This window comes from Amblyomma americanum, chromosome 2 (genome assembly GCF_052857255.1).
Source record: "Amblyomma americanum isolate KBUSLIRL-KWMA chromosome 2, ASM5285725v1, whole genome shotgun sequence".
Classification (NCBI taxonomy): Eukaryota; Metazoa; Arthropoda; class Arachnida; order Ixodida; family Ixodidae; genus Amblyomma; species Amblyomma americanum.
Window position 1 is genome coordinate 101,946,053 of NC_135498.1, and position 20,935 is coordinate 101,966,987.

Genomic DNA, 20,935 nt, shown 5'->3' on the forward strand with positions numbered 1-20,935 from the left:
TATTAGGTTGGGGCAACCTAAAAAAGAATGAAAAATAATAAGCCCCTGCCTGCACCACTGCCATGGTGCAGAGAGGGGCTTATTATTTTATTATGATTATTATTAGGAGGACAGAAAACGGACTCACATAGACGCAGCGCTGTGTCTGTTTGCGTCCTTTTTCTGTCTTTGTTCCTTTGCTCATCGTGAAATACTTCGCCGCGCGGCTAATGGAATATGATCACGCATTTTGCCCGAGGTGACGAGGTGCCCGAGGTGACGAGTGTCGCGGCATAAATAAAGAGTTCAAAGCATTGCCGTTTGGGGCGTGCACTGCCTTGCGCCAAAAGGTCGCCGGTATACTGCAACACGCGAAAAACTAGGCCGGCGCAACTTTCACTAAGCACATATTGTCTCCCTTAGAGCTGCGAAGTGTTTCCCCGCGCTTTGATTGGATGGGAGCGTGTAGTCTGCGTTTAATTTGAAAAAAAAAGTAATGAGACTCCCATGATAATCTTCAGTCACCTGTGCGAGTAAGGCCAGTATAGAGAATGCTGATGAAGAGAATTGTGGTCCAGCAATGCGGGTCGCCATTCTTTTTGACATACACCCCACCTCTCTGCCTGCGAGTTCTCCTTATCACAGTGGAAGCTGCGTTTGGTTGAAGCGAAAAAAAGAAAACGTTCAAATTATTACTGTTTGCAAGTTGGAGGCGTTCAACTCACATTCACACCCCTCCATGTGCGTTCTAATCACCGTTGCGTAACCGCCACAAGCCGAAATTTTGAAGGCAGGAGTACAGCCTTCGTATGCAGCGCGAACAATGGACAGCGTGAAGAGTCCTCGTAGGAACCTGCGCTCAAGGAGAAACAATTGTAATATATCATGCTTATGCAACACCACAGCGGACCGCTGCATCGAGAAAAAAACGCCTTTGTAAACTGGCCAAGAGATGATAACAAAAGACCTTGGACGAGAGATTCCATGAAGTTATGTAAGAAAACGCGGAAAGGGCGTTCCTGCTAACAATCAGATAGACGGTCTACAGAACGCGCTGCTTGTCGCGCCTGTCGGGGCGCATTATCGCATCGTCGCTTGGGGCACGCGTCGCTGCTTGAATCACGCGGAAAACGGACACGGTGGTAATGCGAGTCGGCCATATTGTACATACATCGGGAAAGAAATACCTAGAATTCACCCGTGCAGCCTTGGAGGAACGCTGCCGCTAGGTTTGCTTCAGCTGCCGCTCGTACCGTTCGACAGGTCTCTTGCGCGTTCCGGCAAAGCGTAGCCAGTTAAATGGGGTTACTCTGGTTCCTCTGTGTTGCGTCGTCGTCGCTCGTCTGCTGCCTCGGTGCCCACCGCAACAAGGAGCCGAACACGGTGCCCGGGCGCAGTGTGATCGTACACCTTTTCGAGTGGCGGTTCGACGACATAGCCGACGAGTGCGAGACATTCCTCGGACCACGCGGCTACGGCGCTGTCCAGGTCGGTCGCATTTTCGCATTATATTCTCTGATGGCGTCGCTGAATAACTTTGTGCTCGCAATAAGCCAAGCAATTGAGCTTGGTAATTACATTCATACGCTTTCATCTTTCTTCTCATGGCTTTCCCTCTTCTGTCCAATGGACGTCGCTGCCTGCCTGTTTGCACCGAGAAGACATCGCCAGTCAATGAGCACGGCATCATTCTGGGAGACGTGGTGCGACGGCCGTGGTACGAGCGTTACCAGCCCGTCAGTTACAAGATCAAAAACCGGAGCGGCAATGAATCACAGTTCCGGGATATGGTCCGCCGCTGCAACCAGGCCGGAGTGAGGTCAGTGCTCCGCTACACGCGCTGTGGCGTAACTCATGCGTCACGCAACACGGATTACCCACAACATGACAGCGCGCTTACTCGACAGCGGATACTGACTTGCTGGTATCAGCGTGCATATTATACAAAGGATAAATTGCATGCTTTGAACTTTATTTAATCGTACTGCGGGAAGGTATAATGGCCTCAGCAGGAAGAGCTTTACAACAAGCTCATCAAAAAACAAAACAAACTGAAAAGTGAATGTGATATACGGCAAAAAGGACAGAAGTTGAAATTGCAGATTAACAACAAGGCATATTCGCAAGAAAAACAAGACAAACTGAGGCAATAAATTGAACTCGAGGCAATAAATTCAACTGGGGGCAACTTCGCATGACAAAAAGACATTCCAGTTCTTTTAAGTGATTGGGCTCGGAAACTGTCGGCCGTATCTTGTTCTATTATTTCAGTCTCTTTGGGATAAAAAATACTTCTTATAAAGGTTTGTCTGAGAAATTCGGCTACACTCTATATTACGTTGTATGCCTTGTTCGCCGCGTAGTGGAGAACTGAACACAATTCGGAAGATTCATTAGGATGTTTTCTGGAGCAAAAGTCTACTTATTTTCCGCCGTATTTGCGGCGCTGGAAACTGATTTCGTCGGCTAAGCAAAGACAACTCTCTAATCTTGTTCTTTATAGTAGCAAGCCGGTTACGGGCGTGAAAATAATCTGAGCTAGAGGGCAGAAATTTTTGCGAATCAAACAGCAGCGTCGTCCTATTTCCTGCTTGTATAAACTATACTCATACCCTCCTCTGTTTTGATGCCGCCAATATCTCTCGCATCGCAAATGCACCCTTAGGTAATTTCTGCTCGTTTAGTCGCCTTGTTAAGCTCTACTTATATGAGTATAGCCTCACGTCAGAGAGCGGAATGTAAGCATGCCTCACTCAGGAAAGGAAGTCAAAAATCCATTTCCTTTGTTATGTCCCCACTCATGGGGCTCTCTCCTCCTCTTCCTGCAAATGCAGAGCTGTCGCAAAGGCTAGTTGACAGCAGAGCGTAGGGCTGGGTGCTGGGAGAGGGCTTGATTAAAAAAAGAAAGCCAGTGATGTGGATGGCAGTGAAATAGTGGAGACGTTTCTAACGCTGGACATGTTTCGTCTTTAGAAGTCGGCTTCGAAATTCGGTCTTCTCAATAACCTGGCGTTGGAAGCTTGCTTGAGACTCGGTCTGTCTGATCAAATGGTAGTTCGAAGAAAAAAACCGCTCCGAGCTTTTAATTAGCAAGGGGCGAGAAATCAACAACGGTTAACGTACGATAGGCCTTCTCCTTCTTTCTCCTTGCCCCTTTTTGGGGCGCATTCTCATTCACGAGCGGGGAATTTGACCGTGGCAAGCATTTACTGTTCCCCTTTGCGATAAATCACTCGGCAGATTTTGTTCGTAAAAAAATCTTTCGGAGTTTGATAAGTCGCCGACGTATTTTTCCAAAATGCCATAGCACCAGTGGGAGTGTAATTTTTGCGTTTCAGTTGCTATATTTTTTTGCTGCTTCAGGGTGTACATCGACGTCGTCATGAATCATATGACTGGCGGCTTGCAGATCAACAAAGGTACGGCTGGCTCCAGCTTCAATTATGCGGAGTTCAGTTACCCCGCTGTTCCTTACGGCCCGGAAGACTTCAACAGGAAAGAACACTGCGGCACCTCATCGGGTACCATCGAGAGCTACGGCGATGCGAACCAGGTGGGGGACAATTTCTGTGCTTCATAGGGATTGAAAACGAGTAATATCGAGGGATATTACTACGACGCCCTGAAAGAACACCTTCCGCTGTAGGCCACTCTTCACTCGTAGGACTGGCAATATTGAACGGTTTCAAACACTCAATTTTACCAGGCTGAGATATGTTGGCGCGTTTCATAGGTAAGTAGTGGAAGATTGATCTTCAGTTATTGCTTGTCTAGGCTTGCTTTCGAAAATTTTATGAAACGGATGCAAATTCTAACAGTGTAAAGTTTTCGCCCTTAGGATGTGTTTTATTGTGTCTTCTCTGCAGGCTCTTTTCGCAGGTTGATCTAGGTAATCTTATATATTGCTCACGTGACTTCCGATTTATCTGACCGTCGTCATTATCGTACTTCTTTTCCACCCATTGGAGGGAAAGCAGGAGCATCTTGTGGATAAGCATGAACACTGTTAAAAGTCGGTAACATACTTTAATAGTAGGTGAGATGGTGGTGTGCGAACACAGGAAGGTTTAGGGGTCGGGTGGCTCCGTACAGCATTTGATCTGCCATCTAGAACATGCTTACACAGTCATACGAACATTCATGTTCATTGCCACTAAAGCATCTGCGAACTGTTTACGCGAAAGCTACCACGAAAAACTTCTATCCAGGTGCGCAACTGTGAACTGGTCGGGTTGCGAGACTTGAACCTGGGCCGAGAGCAAGTTCGGGCCAAGGTGGCGGACTATCTGAATCGGCTCATCGACTTCGGCGTTGCCGGTTTCCGCGTCGACGCCGCCAAGCACATGTGGCCGCGTGATCTAGAAGCCATCTACGGCAGGCTCAAGGACCTCAGCACGGAATTCTTCCCCGCGAACACAAAGCCATTTATCTACCAAGAGGTCATTGACCTGGGACACGGCGAGCCGGTGACTCGCTGGCATTACCGACACCTAGGGAGGATAACCGAGTTTATGTACGGAGCAAAGCTAGGTACGTAGATTGGAGCCCTGAGTTTCCCTTATGAAAATGAATATTGAATTTCTGATATTATTATGATATAAAGGTGGTTATCATCAGAAGATAATAATTAAAGCAACATGTTTCGTTTTTGCGTCAGGCCAACATCATACATTTTTAATGAGTTTTTGAATGAAATCTTTTGTATCGGATTGACATAAATTCTTGATGAATTTTCGCATCAGCTTTTTGGGACTGGACTGACAACATAACTTCATCATCTCTTTTTGCATGAACTTTCCTGATGAAAAAAAGGCAGTTTTTCTGATGCGTCAAAACATCAGAGCAGTATTTGTTTCGAGCACAGTCTCACACGCTTTTATGAAATTTCTAGTGCAGCAATGATACACTTAAGCTAACAGAACTTTGCAGTTAAGCCTATTCATTTGAACGGGCCAGAGGTTGAGTGTATGACATCAAAATTATTTTACAGAACTGCACTTATTAACCTCTCCTCACTAACACCTGTTAGAGGGCGTCTTATTGGGTGTACATAAGCATGAACTCACGCTATGAAGTATCGTCTTTGCCAAAAGTAACCAGGCTTGCCGGTTTGCTTCCCAGTTGTATAGTGGAACACTTATCGCACCCAACAAGCTATAAATCACTGTGAGGTAAAAAGGATCCATTTCTTCACCTTTCAATACCTTTTCGTTTTTAGGTAAGCAGTAGGGAGAGCAAAAAGCAGTAGGGGCTACACTATATCACGGAGAAGCAAACCATGCAGCCTGCTTACATTTGGCACAAGCTGTACAGGCGCGGACAAAAGTAAACGGAGCACGCTATTGGCTTCCAACATTTTTCGTGCGTTGCCTAATTGAAACTGCCAGCAATGGTTTGTGCATACTGGTAGGGGACGCCAGTGCGCTTTCTTGCGAACGAAGAAGGTTTCTTCAGTCACTATAGGACAGACGCTTTGGCACTTACAACGAATTCGCGTGCTCCGTTTACTTATGTCCGCGCCTGTACATATCAGTTGAGTGTACCAGTGTGGCATGTACTTTCAGAGGTGTTAATGGCCTATTATCTGCCTTGTTACTTGCTCATTTCAGAGGGTCGATGGAAGCTGTTTGCAGCATTGACTGGCAGATTATGGCGCTGGACTGTTCCACGTTTCAGCGAAAGTTGCACTTAGAATAGTGTAGTGGATTTTTACATTACATGTAAGAGAGCTTCACTGTAGGGGTTTGTCTACGATATTAAACAGCCGCTAAACAAAATGGAATTCACTTTTTTTTTACTATAAACCATAACGTTGCACCAACCATTCAGAAATGCATCCTGAATTTAGCATGTATGCAAAGAAATTAGAGAGAATGTCAGCATGAGAAAGCACATCACATCTTAGTCAGATACTCGGTGGCCAATATATATCACCCGTGTACAAGATATTCAACTCTGAAATCATCAGGAATGCTTGATGAGTGTGATATCTGAAATTGACAATCATTGAATTTTTATCAGAAACTCATCGCAAATTTTTGTAAGGGTAGGATTCAGCATTTGTTCTTCAATCCAGGAACAGAGGAATAAAACCGTCTTTTCCATACTGCACGCTTTGTCATGTGCGCGGACATAAATCCTGCAGGCACTGTGCGTTGGTTCATCTTGATGCGCGGTTTCTCGTCACCCATTAGCTGTGACCTTGCGTGCTTCATTAAGGCAGTGCAGGGTTCTGCTTATTGCATGCAGGCGCTTACTTGCATAGTGCTTTAAATCATTGTGACAGCTGCTAAACTTGCCAGGGCACAGGAAGCTGGCCCTAGAATGCCATTTATTTGCGTCAAAATACCTCAGCGGTCGTCTTTATCAGGCCTTAACTTACGCTTGCTTCATCAAGTAGCACTAGGCGGCGGCGCAAAAATACCGCTACCATATAAAACCGAATCTATCTCCTTGCAATCAAAGTTAACGAAAAATGCACTGAATATTTTTCCCGAGTAATGAAGCCCTACAGGGTGTAACAAGCGTGTATAGCTGGAAATTCAGAAATTCCGATTGACAATTCTTGTTCAGCAGCGGAAATCTGACTAGTCAGGACAAGCAAATAAATAAATAAATAAATGGAGGTACCCTTACAATATAGTACACCCCGAACGTTGGCTTAGGGGTTAGTGCGCTCGGCTGCTGAGGCCCAAGGACGTTGCATCAAAAACCGGGCCGCAGCGGCGATATTTCTATGGACGCGAACGCAGCATATGCCCATGCGCTTTGCGACGTCAGTACATGTTAAAGAACCTCAGATGGTCGAAATTAATCCTGACCATAGGAACGTGATCATCCAGGCCCGAGCGGCAGCAGCCTTTTTGGAGTCTTAGACGGAAGGCACCATTCACGCTCTGTCATCTAAATACTCGTAGAAACAAAACTATTACCACCACCATAACAACCTCTCACTTCTCCTATTCCCTTCCTCTCCCTTCTGTCACGCGCTACTTCTTCCCTTCCCTCATGGCCCTGCTACGGTGCCGACACACATGTGCGACAGGTACTAAGTCCTTGCTTTTGTCAACACAAATTTTCTGTCCATAACTCTGTTCTGGCCGCACTTCGAGTCGATGTTCTTGTGTACATACTCCTTGGACTTTTTACAAAAGGCGCCGTTTTACGCAAGCGACCGGGGATGCTACTGAAGCATCTCACAAATTTCGGCGAGTCCTGGGGATTCCTGCCCGGCGGTGATGCGGTAGCTTTCATCGACAACCACGACAACCAGCGGGGACACGGAGCAGGCGGCGCGGACATCGTGACCTTTTTCGAGCCCCGGCTGTACAAGATGGCCGCCGCGTTCCTCCTGGCCTGGCCGTACGGGCTGCCCCGCGTGATGAGCAGCTACCACTGGCCCCGGGACTTCCGCGACGGTGTGGACCAGAATACTTGGTACGGGCCGCCATCCGACGCCGAGTGGAACATCAAGCGGGTCATTCGCCACCCTGACAACAGCTGCGGTGGCGGATGGGTCTGCGAACACAGGTGGGAATCGTTTGTTGGTGCGCACTTTTACGAATATATCAATACAGGATAAATGCTTATAACTTCATTAAACAGGTCTGAGCACCTGACAGATCTTGCAGAATTTCACCGAACGTGGTCTATTACAGGTCATCAGCTGGCAAAACCGATAAAAGAATTTGCGCCGCTAGGCTGTATTTCAACACCGAACGTTTCCAGTTCCAGACCAGTGGTACTTATAGGCTTGATATTTATTTACTTAGCTCCACGGCTTCTTATATTTTTATTTATTTATGTATTTATTTGGAACATACTGCTAGCCTCTTTCAAAGCTGTTGTAGGAATGGGAACAGGTTGGTTTTCTTTTTAGGTACGTCACAAAAAATCACAAAGAAGGTTCATGCAACTGATATAACATTGTAAAATAGATAATCATGGGAGACAGTTCCAAAATGCATGACGCAATATTAAGCAACACAAAAGTACGTGCAATGCTTCACTAAAAAGTTCAAATAAACCATCATGACAGGTTACAAAAAAAACTGATCAAAGATTCAGAGTTAACAACATTTCCATGTAACATATTTTATTCCCTGATCGCTTGCGGAAAAAATGAATAACGAAAGGTGTCAGTATTAAACTTATACTCGGTTAAGCGTAGTGAATGTTTCGTTCTGGTGTTGTGTTTTGGTGAATGAACTAAGTAGAGGTCAGAATATATTTTTAGGGCACCGTTTAAGTGGAGATAGATGAATTTAATGCGTGAGATTCGGGCACGGTTACATATAGTGGAGAGATTTGCCTTGTTTAAGAGTTCAGTTGTGGAGTCGTTACGTTGATATTTGTTAAAAATAAACCTTACTGCTTTCCGCTGCACGCTTTCTACCTTATTTATGCATTTCTATGCGTGCGGAGACCAACACAGGATGTTGTACTCAAGCACAGGAAGGACGAGAGAACGGTATGCCAGTAGCTTGGTGCCGGGAGATGCAGATGGTATAGACGTTGCATATCTCCACAGCATAAGAATCTCGAAAGCAGCAGTGATTGAAGGAGAGCAACATCTCCGTGATCCTTTTATGCAGCTCTTGACAACGATCTTATTAAACTCGCATTAGTTATACATTAAATTCACGTCATGAGATATCGCTAGAGAAGAGCATAATAATGAACTCGCTTACTGTGTACTGTACTTAAAATGAGAAGTGCACTGTGAGTTTCATCTTAGGCAAGCCTGTAATATACTCCAGCAAAAGTTCTGAAATGGATAAATGCCCTTGGTGCATGTGATGAGACTAAATAACCTGACAAGAATTGTTGCGGAGACATCTGATTCTTTTACCATCTCTTTCACGCCTTACTGGAAAGTATTTCACAACAGTCAATGTTTAAGCTTACTCTGGCAATGGGGCAGCACGATCCCTTCCGTTAACTGATGCAATAAACGTGTCTTTGAAGTTAGAATATGCTTGACCTTTTGAAATGGCTGAGATTATTCAGCGTTAAGTTGGTGTTTATATTGTGTATAAATGTTTTCCTGTTATTGGGCTAGCATTGCGCCGTATAGCGTGCTCATCACGTTATCTTAACAAAGATACAAATGAGGTGTGCGTTTGGACTTGTTGGTAATCCATTCTTGGCAACAAAGCGCGCCGAAAGCAACGGAAAAGACACATACAAGCGCTAACTACCAAATGAATGTTATTCGAAACATTGATCGAAATATATATGGTAGGGGGAAAAAGGTAGGTGTACATGGAAGGGGAAAAAGGGTAAGGAAAAAAAGAAAAGAAAACAACAAATGGCTTAGAACACAAAATCAAAGAAAGGTTCTCGCGCGGTTAACGCGCAGATATCGAATCTCCTGTTGCGAAAGAGCGACTGCCAGTGCGCTTACGCAGCCACTGCGTGTCATATCTATCTCTAGCGCCTCAAGTATTTCTCACGTGACCTGTGTACGTAGCTGTCGATAACTATAGACTTCTCGAGATCAGGAGCAGAGTGGCCACCGCCCTCGAAGTCACACTGGCGACCATGGATCGCAAGAGTTTCACGCATTTTGTACATTGTTGTCATGGTCTCGACGTCGGTCATTTAGAGATCTTAGGCTGTGGCCAACTAAGGAGCGCCGGCATCACAGTGGCATCTTGCAGATGATATTCTTATACAATCGACATAGCGGTTGGAATGCTAAATCTGACAACCTGGATTTCGATTCATCAATGGGTTCGTCAGCCTATAAAGCCTGCCCAGTTTGTGGTGTGCTGAAAAAACGACATATACTTTGACCTTCCGAACACTCTTCATTAGATGGGACAATTAATGGATGTTTGATTTATGGGGGTTTAACGTCCCAAAGCGACTCAGGCTATGAGGGACGCCGTTTCGACCACCTGGGGTTCGACCACCTGGGGTTCTGTAACCTGCACTGACATCGCACAGTACACGAACCTCTAGAATTTTGCCTCCATCGAAATTCGACCACCACTGCCGGGATCGAACCCGCGTCTTTCGGGCCAGCAGCCGAGCGCCATAACCAATCAGCCACCGCGGCGGCTCAATTAATGGATGTATGGCAAGGTTACCACACTTTTTTTCATTTTTTCTTCTTCGTCCACCTTAGCGTAGTGATACTTTTGCTTTTTGAGGATGCTCTCAGCCCGAGCACAAAGCAGATGGATGGGATAGACACTTGACTTTAGTCGATGAATATGCCTGAAGAAACTTTGGTCAATCAAGTTCGGGCATGATTTCATGATTTCATGCCCGAAGGTAAATGTTCTTTCAGCGCCCCACAAACTAGGTAAGCTTTGTATGCTGACCAACCTATCGGGGAAACGAAATGCACTTTGTCAGTCACGGCGTTCCTGCAGGCATGACGACTGCATGGAGAGTACCGCCTACTAGATACCATTGTCATGCGGACGCCCTTACGTTGGCTGGCGCGGTCGGTGTGTAAATGACTGACCGCTGGAGCATTCCAACAATGCGCAAAAATGCATGGAACTCTTGTGGTTCACGGTCCCGACTGTGAGTTCGAGGGCGGTGGCCACGGTGCTCCTGATTTCGGGAGATCTATTTATCGACAGCCAAGGTACGAAATCACACGAGAAATATTTGAAGTACTGGGGATAGGACAGGCAGTGACTGCATAAGTGCGCTATCAGTCGTTCTTTCAAAAAAGGAGACAATATCTGTGCCCAAACCGTGTGACAACTTGTTTTGATTTTGTGTTGACAGCCATTTGTTGTTTTCTTTCTCTTTTTCCTGCTCCTCCTCCACCCCCCTGATCAGGTTTCTACATATTTCGACCAATGCGTCGAACAAAACTCATTTGGAAGTTAGCGCTTCGTTTACAAATTTTTTAGACGGTCCATAGAGTGTCTATAGCCTTTAGGCTAAGAGGTCTATAACCGTCTATAGACAAATACTATAGGTTTGTCTAAAGACCAATGTCTGCTGAACGTCTGTTGGACACAGGTCTATGGACAGTCTATAAACAATCCATAGACATACGTCCATGCACTTCTTATTGATTTCTGTCTGTAGACAGTCTATAAACAAAAGTCCACTGGTCCAGCAGACATAGGTCTACAGACTGTCTATAGACGCTCCATATATTTATTATCTGGCAATGCTATAGAAGTTTGTAGATCTCTGCTTACTACACCTTTTGTAGAGAATTGTCTATAGACAGTCAACAATAACCGAAAAGTGTCTCCACACGGTCTTCAAAAATGACATGACGCTCATTATACTTACAAATTTAGTTTATCTTCAAGGTATCCTGGCTGGGAATATGCGATGCACGTACCATAAGAGTGCACCACATTATGCAAATAAATGTTGAAAGTAACGTTCCAGCTAGTCTTCTCCGAAGCATTCCTGCGGCCTGTTGTCTGGAGTCAATCATCAGGGCATGTTGACATTTACTGCGGGAACGAAAAAATTTGAGGGTAGCTTAAAAAAATTCTACTCCATCTCTACACACGTTCTGTACAAAGCTAGGCATATCTTGGCTATCTCATTCTAGAAAGGTACTCTTGATCGCTTTGGTTTAGTTTTATGGGGTTCAAAGACATAAAGTGACTTCGGCTATGTGGGACGTTGTAGTGAAAGGCTGCGGATAATTTCAACCAACTGTGATTCTTTACCGTGAACTGACATTGCATGTTACACGGGCCTTCAGTATTTCGCCTCCATCAAAATGTGACCTGCGTCTTTTCAACTGAATCTGCTTCTTTCAGGTCACCAGAAGAACACGATAATCACTGAGCAATCGCGCCCGCTTCGTCATTTCAGTAAATACGCATGACAAATTTTAAATGGTTTTCAGAAAACATTGTAACAAAGACCCATAACCACAGGAGAAATCTTCGTCTGCACTGAATACTTCTTTCCAATACTGACTCTGTATGATATTCCTTTTAACGTTGGAATAGAAGACTTGGAAAAATTTTGTGAGTGGTGTCCCATAAAATGCACATTCAATGCTCATCACACAGGGATTCCAGCAGGAGAATATTGCGGCATCTATTATTTTACCTGATATTAAACAAGCGCTTCAAAATACCTTAATACCTTGCGTGAAGCCTGGTGCATACGCCGATACTCAAACGGGCACAAGCCATGCGAAACCCGCCACGCCGACGCGAACCAGTCCACCACAGTTTTGTGCCCATAACTTGAAGCACCAAATAGGGAATAGCATTCTCATACACCAACGCGCTTTTAGAAACAAGCGGTCTGTAGCGCTTCCATGCCGCGTTCATTATCCAGAAAAGCTCAATTAGCACATAGTGGCGCCGTTTCAAAAGCAGGGGTGAGCTTGAGACAACATGCGCATTACTGTCACGATGAAATACCGTTTCAAATTCATTTAGCTTTACCATCAAGTGCCGCCTGAACAGTGCAGTGAAGAGGTGGTTCTTGCATGCAGGTAACCTAACCTAAGGCTGCAAGAAATGTCAACGAAAGCAAAGAAAACGCTAAAAATAGGAAATATTTCAATGAAACAATTAAAGACTTCAACCACAGGCGCAGCCACAACACATCGCGAGCTGAATTGCATTCGTTTGCGAAAATAAGCGCCGAGCTAAGTTTTCGTAATGTAGCATTCTGAGAACAAAAACGCATACTCTGCCTCTCGCACAAAGGCCGTTGGAGAAATCTGTGCACGCGTGAGCGGGCTTCGTGAACGAGCCTCTCGGAACGAAATGTAGGCCATCTCCTGTCGAGGCGACCTTTACTCAGCTTTCTAAATGAAGAGCGCGCCGTCCAGGGGTGGCGGCAGCGGCTCGGATAACGAGCATGTAAGAATCCATGCGTGTGCGACGTAATAGGAGGCGGAATGCAGCTCGTAGGTTCTTCACGCTGTTTTTGCACGCTGGCCGTTCATGTCGGCAACGACTTTTTTTTTCAACCATTACTCTATAGGCATTCCTCCAGCGCTGCTTGTCTACAACTTTGAAAAACGTCCCGTGCTCCAGTCCATATATAGCTTTACAAAACATCTTTGGAGAAACGTCGCTGTCTACGACGCGCGTCATACGAGCGTCTTTACGTAACAAGCAGTACGCACCTCTCAAAAAACGACACTCCATGGTTCAAATAGGCGATAATACAAAGATTTAAAAAAAAAACGTAATCCACTTCAAAACGGGAGTGTGCGCTTCCGGAGGGGCTAAGTAAATCGTGCTCACTCGGCGCTGGTCGTCATTCACGCGCTAAGCGATATTTCTGACCATGCAACACGGAAAAGCCGGCAGACAGCTCGCGAGGAGCAGCTTACCATCGCGGGTGTCGCACCGACCGCCTTTCCACGCGTTCGGAACAACATAGCGGCACAGACATAAGTGGCATTAGTCGAAAACCCGATGGTTTTCACTGCTTATAACGCAGCTTACAAACGAGATAGGAATTTTGTCGCTGCTCAGATAATCTGTTCTGCACACACAGCTCTGCTTAAAGTGGTTTGGGAGACCAAATTAATAAAACATAATGCTGTAGACTTATCCTGAGTGGTCGATTAATTTGGATTTCGTTTAAAAAGTAATCCACAAGAGAACACGCCCACTTCACCGGCGACACCGACACAGCCAAGATAGATATATAGATAAAGAGGAGGAGGGAAAGGCAGGGATGTTAACCCGAAAGGGGTTCCGGTTGGCTACCCTGCACTGGGGAAGAGAGATTAGGGGACTGAAAGGAGGAAGAGAGAAGGGAAAAAGGCATAACACACACACGCACAACGCTGTCACAATTCGTCCCTCAATCCAGTCGCTCTCAAGTAGGCAAAGAGTGCCTTGTATGCCTTGAGGGCAGTCGACTGCTGTGGCCACGGACCGAGGATCTTTTGCTCTGTTAATGGGCGAGGATCGAGGCGGTCCAGGCAACTTTTTAGATTACTAATGTAATCTAAACACGTAGGACGCATCCGCGCGCGCAGTTGCTTGCAGCCCGAATGATTTTAGGCAATCTCGCGATAAAATAGGTAAAACGTGAAACAGAAACCCATTCATGGTCGTATCTTTACCATTCACACTGATGTCTTGTGTAGCTTGATCTGGCATCGAAGACCAGAGAGGGTTTCGCGAAAACATAACCGAAACATTACTCCTTTCTTCATACGCACCGCGTCTCCCACCGAATAATATGTGGCACACCTTCCGAATAATTAAAAAAGTTGCAATGCCTAAAGTATTTTTTGTCTTTGTGTTTAGAAAACTGGTTTGGGCGACATCAATGTGTCATAAGCACTGAAGCAGCATCTATATTGGAAGGAACGAAAAAATACCGCCGTTATGATTCTTACGTTGGAGCGCTTTTCCACGTCAATGCAAACGGCAAAGATTTAAATGGCAGATGCTAATCGCGCAGAGGACCATTCTCGTTGAGACTCTCGGTGTGTCTAAGAGAAGGGCACGTCGTTGAATTCTCACGCCCGTATTTCACCCTTTATTTTCAGGAAGTTTTAAGGAGAAATGTGGAATCGTTGATGAAACGTTTCCGAGCTAAGCGCGGTTGGCAGTAACAATCGAAACATGGAATGAAACTGTCTCGAGCGATTCTTTTAAGCGAGAGCGTGTTCATTTGATGTGGTACAGTTTGCGGGCATCCTTAAGCCTGTTTCACACCCAAGCGAAAACAGTAGCGAATCCTGTTGGCGCGGCGCAAAAACTGGCTGAGAGTCGTCGCGGCGGTGAGCGGCGAGGTTCCAGCAGGTAGGAAAATTTCTCTGCGACTCGCCGCTCAATCGCTCAGTCGCTTGTATGTGAACCAGCCATTACTTCTGGAATGCCTTTCTTTCCTCACTTTACCTTTTAGCATTAAAATTCTTTATTTGTGCTTCTAATATACGTAACAGCGTAAACGAAAAAGAACTTTTCAAGGCTTCTAAAAACAATACACAGGAAGGCGTTACATTGTCGTCACCGAAATTTTTTAAATTCTCGAAATAGTGAAGGAGGTGGACGGCCAGCCATTGTTGTGGTCACCCGCTGCAAGGTTCCTCTCGGCATGATGTGCAAAAAGAAATTGAAATTGTTATAAACCTAGTCGAAGGGTAGTTATAGATTTTCTACAGACAAGAAGAAATTAGGGTTGTTATAGACTTTAATCGATGAAGAGCCGCCGCGGTGGCTCAATGGTTATGGCGCTCGGCTGCTGACCCGAAAGACGCGGGGTCGATCCCGGCCGCGGCGGTCGAATTTCGATGGAGGCGAAATTCTAGAGGCCCGTGTGCTGTGCGATGTCAGTGCACGTTAAAGAACCCCAGGTGGTCGAAATTTCCGCAGCCCTTCACTACGGCGTCTCAAATAGCCTGAGTCGCTTTGGGAAGTTAAAGCCCAATAAAACTTTAAACCAATTTGGTCGATGGATAGTCTATAGACTGTCTATAGACAAAAATATTAAGGCTACTATAGGCTTTGGTCTAGAGTGTGTAGACCGTATGTAGATAAAAGAAAATTAAGGCTGTTATAGACAGCAGTGTATAGACAGCCTATAGACCGACTATAGGCAAAAAGGAATTAAGGTTGTTATAGACTTAGGCTATAGATAGCCTATAGACTGCCTATAGAGAAAAGAAAATTAATGCTGTTATTGACATTAGTTTATAGTCCGTGGAACTTCTATAGACCGAAAAATTAAGGCTTTTCTAGACTATAGTCTATCGATAATCTATAGACAATATGAAAATTAAGACTTATACGGGTCTGTAGATTATCTGTAGAGAAAAAGAAAGTTAAGTCTGTAATAGGCTTTTGTCTGTAGTCTATTGACCGTATATAGAGAAAAAGTAATTAAGGCGGTTGTACACTTCAGTCTACAGGCTGCCTATAGACAAACGAAAATTAAAGCTATTATATACTTCAGTCTATATATAGTCTATAGACAAATGAAAGCGAAGGCGGTTGTAGAGTTTAGTCTATAGATAGCATATACAGTGTCTATAGACAAAAAGACAAAGGTAAATCAAGGCTCTTATAGACTTTAGTTTATCTATAGTCTATAGACCGTCTGCAGAAGAAAAGAAATAAAAGGAGTATAGACACCTAATTTTGGTGGCATGTTTTCTTCCCTACAATGATGCGGAATACATTATCACTACGCATGAATCACCATGTGACATTTGCCTACGCGCCTGCCATATAATTTATAATCGAATTTTTTATCTTGCTGTTTCGGTTTCGGTTTCAAAAGCCGAACGATGACTCTGACGTCAAAGAGTGCCTTTTGAGTCAGGTGACGCAGGGAAAAACGTCCATATAATCCCTGCTTCATCATTTTAATTTACTGCAGTACTGAAGCCAGTCTTCCTCAAGAGCCGGAACGATAACGAATGTGGAAGCAGCGATGATATGGACGATTTTTCATGTCTCACGTCACCTCACCTGTAAGCGCACGTTGACGTCACAGTGCTCATTCGGCTCTTGAAATCGAAACCGAAACAGCACGATAAAAAATGCGAATATCAATTATTTAGCTGTCGTAAGATAATACCGGGTGGTGATCCGTGTATAATAATGCCTTACGCATCATTACAAATAAGAAAACACGCACCCATAATTTAGGCATGTATGCTTCTTTAAGGCGGTTATACACTTTAGTTTATAAATAGTCTACAGACTGTCATAGACAAAAGGAAATTAAGGCGGTATTAGACTTTAGTCTATAGATAGTCTATAGTCTGCCTTTATACAAGAGAATTTTAAAGGATAGCTATAGAGTCTATAGAAAGTCTATAGCCCATTTTTATATTGGTCAGCCAACAAACCCATGAAAGCACTTAACACACGGTGTTAACATTGTGCTCTCTTGTTCGCCTTGGTTCTCCTTGCAGGTGGCGCCAGATCTACAACCTAGTCGAGTTGCACAACGTTGCGGGTTTCATGCCTGTCACCAACTGGTGGGACAACGGGTACCACGCGATCGCTTTCGGTCGCGGTAACGCCACGTTCATCGCCATCAACAACGAAGACTTCCGTTTGGACGCGGTTCTTCAGACGTCCCTGCCACCGGGAAGGTACTGCGACGTCATTTCTGGCAGCAAGACTTCCACTGGCTGCAGCGGAAGGGTGATCGATGTTCGAAATGATGGAAAAGTCGATCTTACCATGGACAACGGCTGGGAAGACCCGATGGTTGCCCTACATATCGATGTAAGGCGCGCCTGCTTGCACCTTTGCAGCCACTCGCACTTTCCATAGGTGCCTGCTTTAATCGCGAAGTGCTTACTTTATTCGTAACATACATAGGAACACATCATCAACTACACCAAATTGAGGCCCTCCAGCCTAGAGGTCGGCAACCTTTCAAGACGTCGTGGTCAATTTTTTGTACCTGCCATCTGCTAGTGTCACGCTTGAGGCTGCGAAGAGATTAACCGTGATGTCATGGCAGTGTGCCAGGGCATTGGTTGGAGGACATGTTTTGAAGGGTATTTGATGTTTTGTTGAGCTGCATACTACTATAGTCTAGTTGTATGAAGCTTCAGTGGGGATGCGAAGAATCGAACAGACTTTAGTAGAATCCAGCGACAGACGATTAAAACAAACGAAATCCTTAAAGCACGCATTCAGCTCAAGCTATGGTATGCCTGGTTCTCAGTCGAATCATTTATGCTTCTCATTGACATATTTTGATTATGAACTATAAAAAGTCTGTAGATAATAACAATATATTCCATGCTTTTCTCAAATTAATCCAAGCAGAGAAAGCAAAAAATGCACTTCCACGATATTCAATTCATTCGAGGTCTTCAATCCCGAAAATTTTGAAAATATGCACACAAGAGGCGGTCACGGATCAGAGTCAGGTCTGTATTTTTATTACTCACAAAACACACACACACATAGAATAAATGCATGAGGCTCTGAACGCCAACGGTGCTCGGGGAACCTCTTGTTAGAAAAATACAAAATAAGCATCCAAAGGTGCATCGCCTCCACAGCTGAATTAGTCACATCAAGGCCGCGTACTCCTCGGACGAGAGAACTACCGCTAATTTCCGACCATTTTTTCGTCCCATCTCGGACTGGAACGATCTGCCGTTGGACGCCGTGCGTAATATGAATTACCATCTATTTCAAGAACGCAATCGAGACAACCGTTATTTAACTGTCGTGCCTATCTTTTATCTAACGCCCCATACTAAGGGCCTTGGAGGTACCGAATAACAAAAGCAAATAGTGGGAAAAATGGTACTGTTAGATCAAACAATTTTTAGAAATTGGAGAGAGTCACTTAAGCTCCACCTTAAGGGTATGATGCGATAGCGTATTAGATTAATTGTCATATATGCAATTCTTGTTTATATTGACGCACTTGATATTTTTCGGTGTTGAACAGAGCGGGTTGAGTAATTTCACGCCTAGGGATGCTCGTACCTGTGTTACGTACCAAATATATTACTCATAAATAACCACTCTATATAGAGCGTTTTTTTGTCCGGGTCAAATGCCATTGACAAGGCTTTAGACTACAATAATGTGACACGTGACCGGGGCAACCAAATTCTTTTGCTAGGAAAAAAATACGTCACTGTTCTCACGCTCAGGTCTAGCGGAGAGAACTCTGAGACATGGTACAAATAGAGCTCCGTCAAAATTTTCTATTTTTCCTTCTAAATTAGTACGAATGAGATTTCCAAATAGCACAGCTGTACATGATAGAACACATGCACGTAGCAAACAAGTTTTACTAGTCTTTGAAAACCAACTGTGCGCTTAAAAGACGAGAGCAGAGGGAGAACATACACGACACACTGGCGCAGCTTCGAACTTAAAAAAAAAAAGTTCGAAGTTGAGCCTTGTGTGTTGTTTATGTTGTGTGTTATGTACGTTCCGGTCTATCCTCGTCTGTTAAGCGCACAGTTGCTTTTAAAAGATACTGGATAACCAACTAACTCGGCAAAAAGTGTTATTCGAAAATTTTAATAAGACTCGAAGTTAGTACTTCATGTTGACTTTACAGTTTTATTTACTTTTCTGTAATAGATGCCTGAAAACAAAACCAATATAAACACATTAAAACGCGTTCACTGCTCGGTTCACAACGGCTCCGGAAACTAACAAAAGAAAGCAATGAAAAAGTGCTAAAATTGCAGCGTGTGCTAACTCTGAATGCTTGATACTATCTTTTTAGTAAATATTTTTACTACCTTCTTAAAAGTAGCGGTATAGCAATAATCGGCACCTATACTACCTTTTGCTACCTTTGGTTGTTCATTACTACCTTGTTAGTGTCGTTCGCTTAACCCCTTAAAGGATATATACAGAAGATAATAAACAGTTTTCTTAATATAAATGTTTTCTAATTACCTATGTTGGTAGCGTTACGCGCATGATTCATTCACAGGCTCTGCAATCGAAGGTATATTAAGGTGCAGGTGCGGGTTAGTTGGTGATCCATAGCAAACGTAAAGCGCTGCAAACACAGGCATGTAAGACACTTGTACTTCGTCTTATTATTTCTTTATTTATTCATAATGTCAGCCTGAGCCACGACAGGAGTTGAGCCTTTCTTACTTTCCTGTTTTTGCCGCGCTTTACGTTTACAGAGGTCTATAATTCGGAGCCGTGTCAACGGGCATGAAGCACTGATCCTAACTGAGGACGATTTTTTTTAAAAGACGGGGAATGAGTTATACGCGCAGTGAGCGTGTGGCGCTCGCTTGTATGACTCTTTCTAATGGGTGGCTTTTTCTTTCCTGCATCTTTTTGTGCGCAGGTAAGGTTCTTTGCGTGATGTCACTGCCCACATGCTTCGTACGCCACCATATCTTGGCTTCAGTGTGTACTATGACCAACGCACTGCTAGTAACTGTCATTGGAACGGGGAAGTGATCACATGAAGTATACGCCTGGTTTTAATTTTTTTTTCTAATATGCCAAATTTGATGATTATGGGTTCTTAAGGCGCAAGGGCATCTATGGCCAAAGAGCGCCATTACACAAGGTATTTTCGACTTCTCAAGGTAGAATCAAAACCCATTTTGCCAAGCATTTCACCCTAAATTGGCCGAGCACCAGACCAGGGGAAGCTTGTACCCATTGTTTCACCCGTGAATACCCGGCGGAACTGGGGATCGGACCCCGCACCTCCCGATTGCGAGGCGGATGCTCAACCAGAATATGCTAAATTTAACAGACCACGTCAACACACCGTGCTAAGAGGCTATAGGAGCGCATGCCAAAAAGCAGTTACTAGTTTTTGCTTACTAAGTGCCACCAGCTTTATTAAAAAAAACTGCACAGAAATGGATCTCATTTAATTACATACTCGCTTTGAATACTTCGATGTTTTTACCACCACAGGACGCCGTCACTTGCGACCCCGTACTTGAGGTTGCACTGAAAACAAGGTTTTCGCATCAACGATCAGTTCTTGCTACAACTTTAGTTACTACCTGGTGTGTTAATAACTGCTGTACCATTTTTTAAGAGCATAGAATAAATTTCTCGCATCCCAAGTGATTTATAGTTTCGCAATTCGCAGTCGCGCACTTAGCTCATCAACGCATTAGTGAGTGACAGATTAATGGTATAATGCGCGTATTGTTCTATGTGGCAAAAACTTTCTGTGACATTTGCACATCTTATTCACGCTTTCGCACGCGTCTTCTAGAGTTTCGCTAAGCGTGTTGGCTTTGAATTTTAGTGACCCGTTTCAACAATGGTCTGTGTGGAATGAAATTTCAGCCTTTTTTTTTTCTTGTTTTCATATTCCAGGCGAAACTTTGAAGTGGCTTGTGACGAAGGAAGGAGAAGAACAAGTCTACTAACGTATACCGGGAATCGCGAAATAAAGATGTCCTGAACTTTTAGGCTGTGGACTTGCAGAAAGATAAGCGCATGTAGGCTTGTTGCCTCAGTAAATGCTCCACTTCGAAACGCATATAATGCAGCCAGTCTTACCGGTACGTGGTCATCAAAAGGTAAGACAA

General features: G+C 44.4%; 1 protein-coding gene across 1 annotated transcript; it reads left to right on the top strand.

Annotated features, from left to right (window-relative positions):
• The first annotated feature begins 1,042 nt into the window (after positions 1–1,042).
• LOC144121681 (pancreatic alpha-amylase-like) lies at positions 1,043–20,815 on the top strand. Its single transcript, XM_077655025.1, has 7 exons — positions 1,043–1,467; positions 1,641–1,798; positions 3,343–3,532; positions 4,188–4,509; positions 7,134–7,509; positions 16,832–17,150; positions 20,721–20,815. The coding sequence occupies exons 1-7, from the start codon at positions 1,279–1,281 to the stop codon at positions 20,730–20,732; spliced, it is 1,566 nt and encodes a 521-aa protein (XP_077511151.1). The 5' UTR covers positions 1,043–1,278; the 3' UTR covers positions 20,733–20,815.
• Positions 20,816–20,935: the final 120 nt, after the last annotated feature.

Excerpts from the sequence above, each read along its gene's own strand:
- LOC144121681 (XM_077655025.1), top strand. The coding sequence starts at position 1,279 with ATGGGGTTACTCTGGTTCCTCTGTGTTGCGTCGTCGTCGCTCGTCTGC. Across the intron at positions 1,799-3,342 it reads TGCAACCAGGCCGGAGTGAG|GGTGTACATCGACGTCGTCA; the intron begins GTCAGTGCTCCG and ends TTGCTGCTTCAG. Across the intron at positions 4,510-7,133 it reads TATGTACGGAGCAAAGCTAG|GCGCCGTTTTACGCAAGCGA; the intron begins GTACGTAGATTG and ends TTTTTACAAAAG.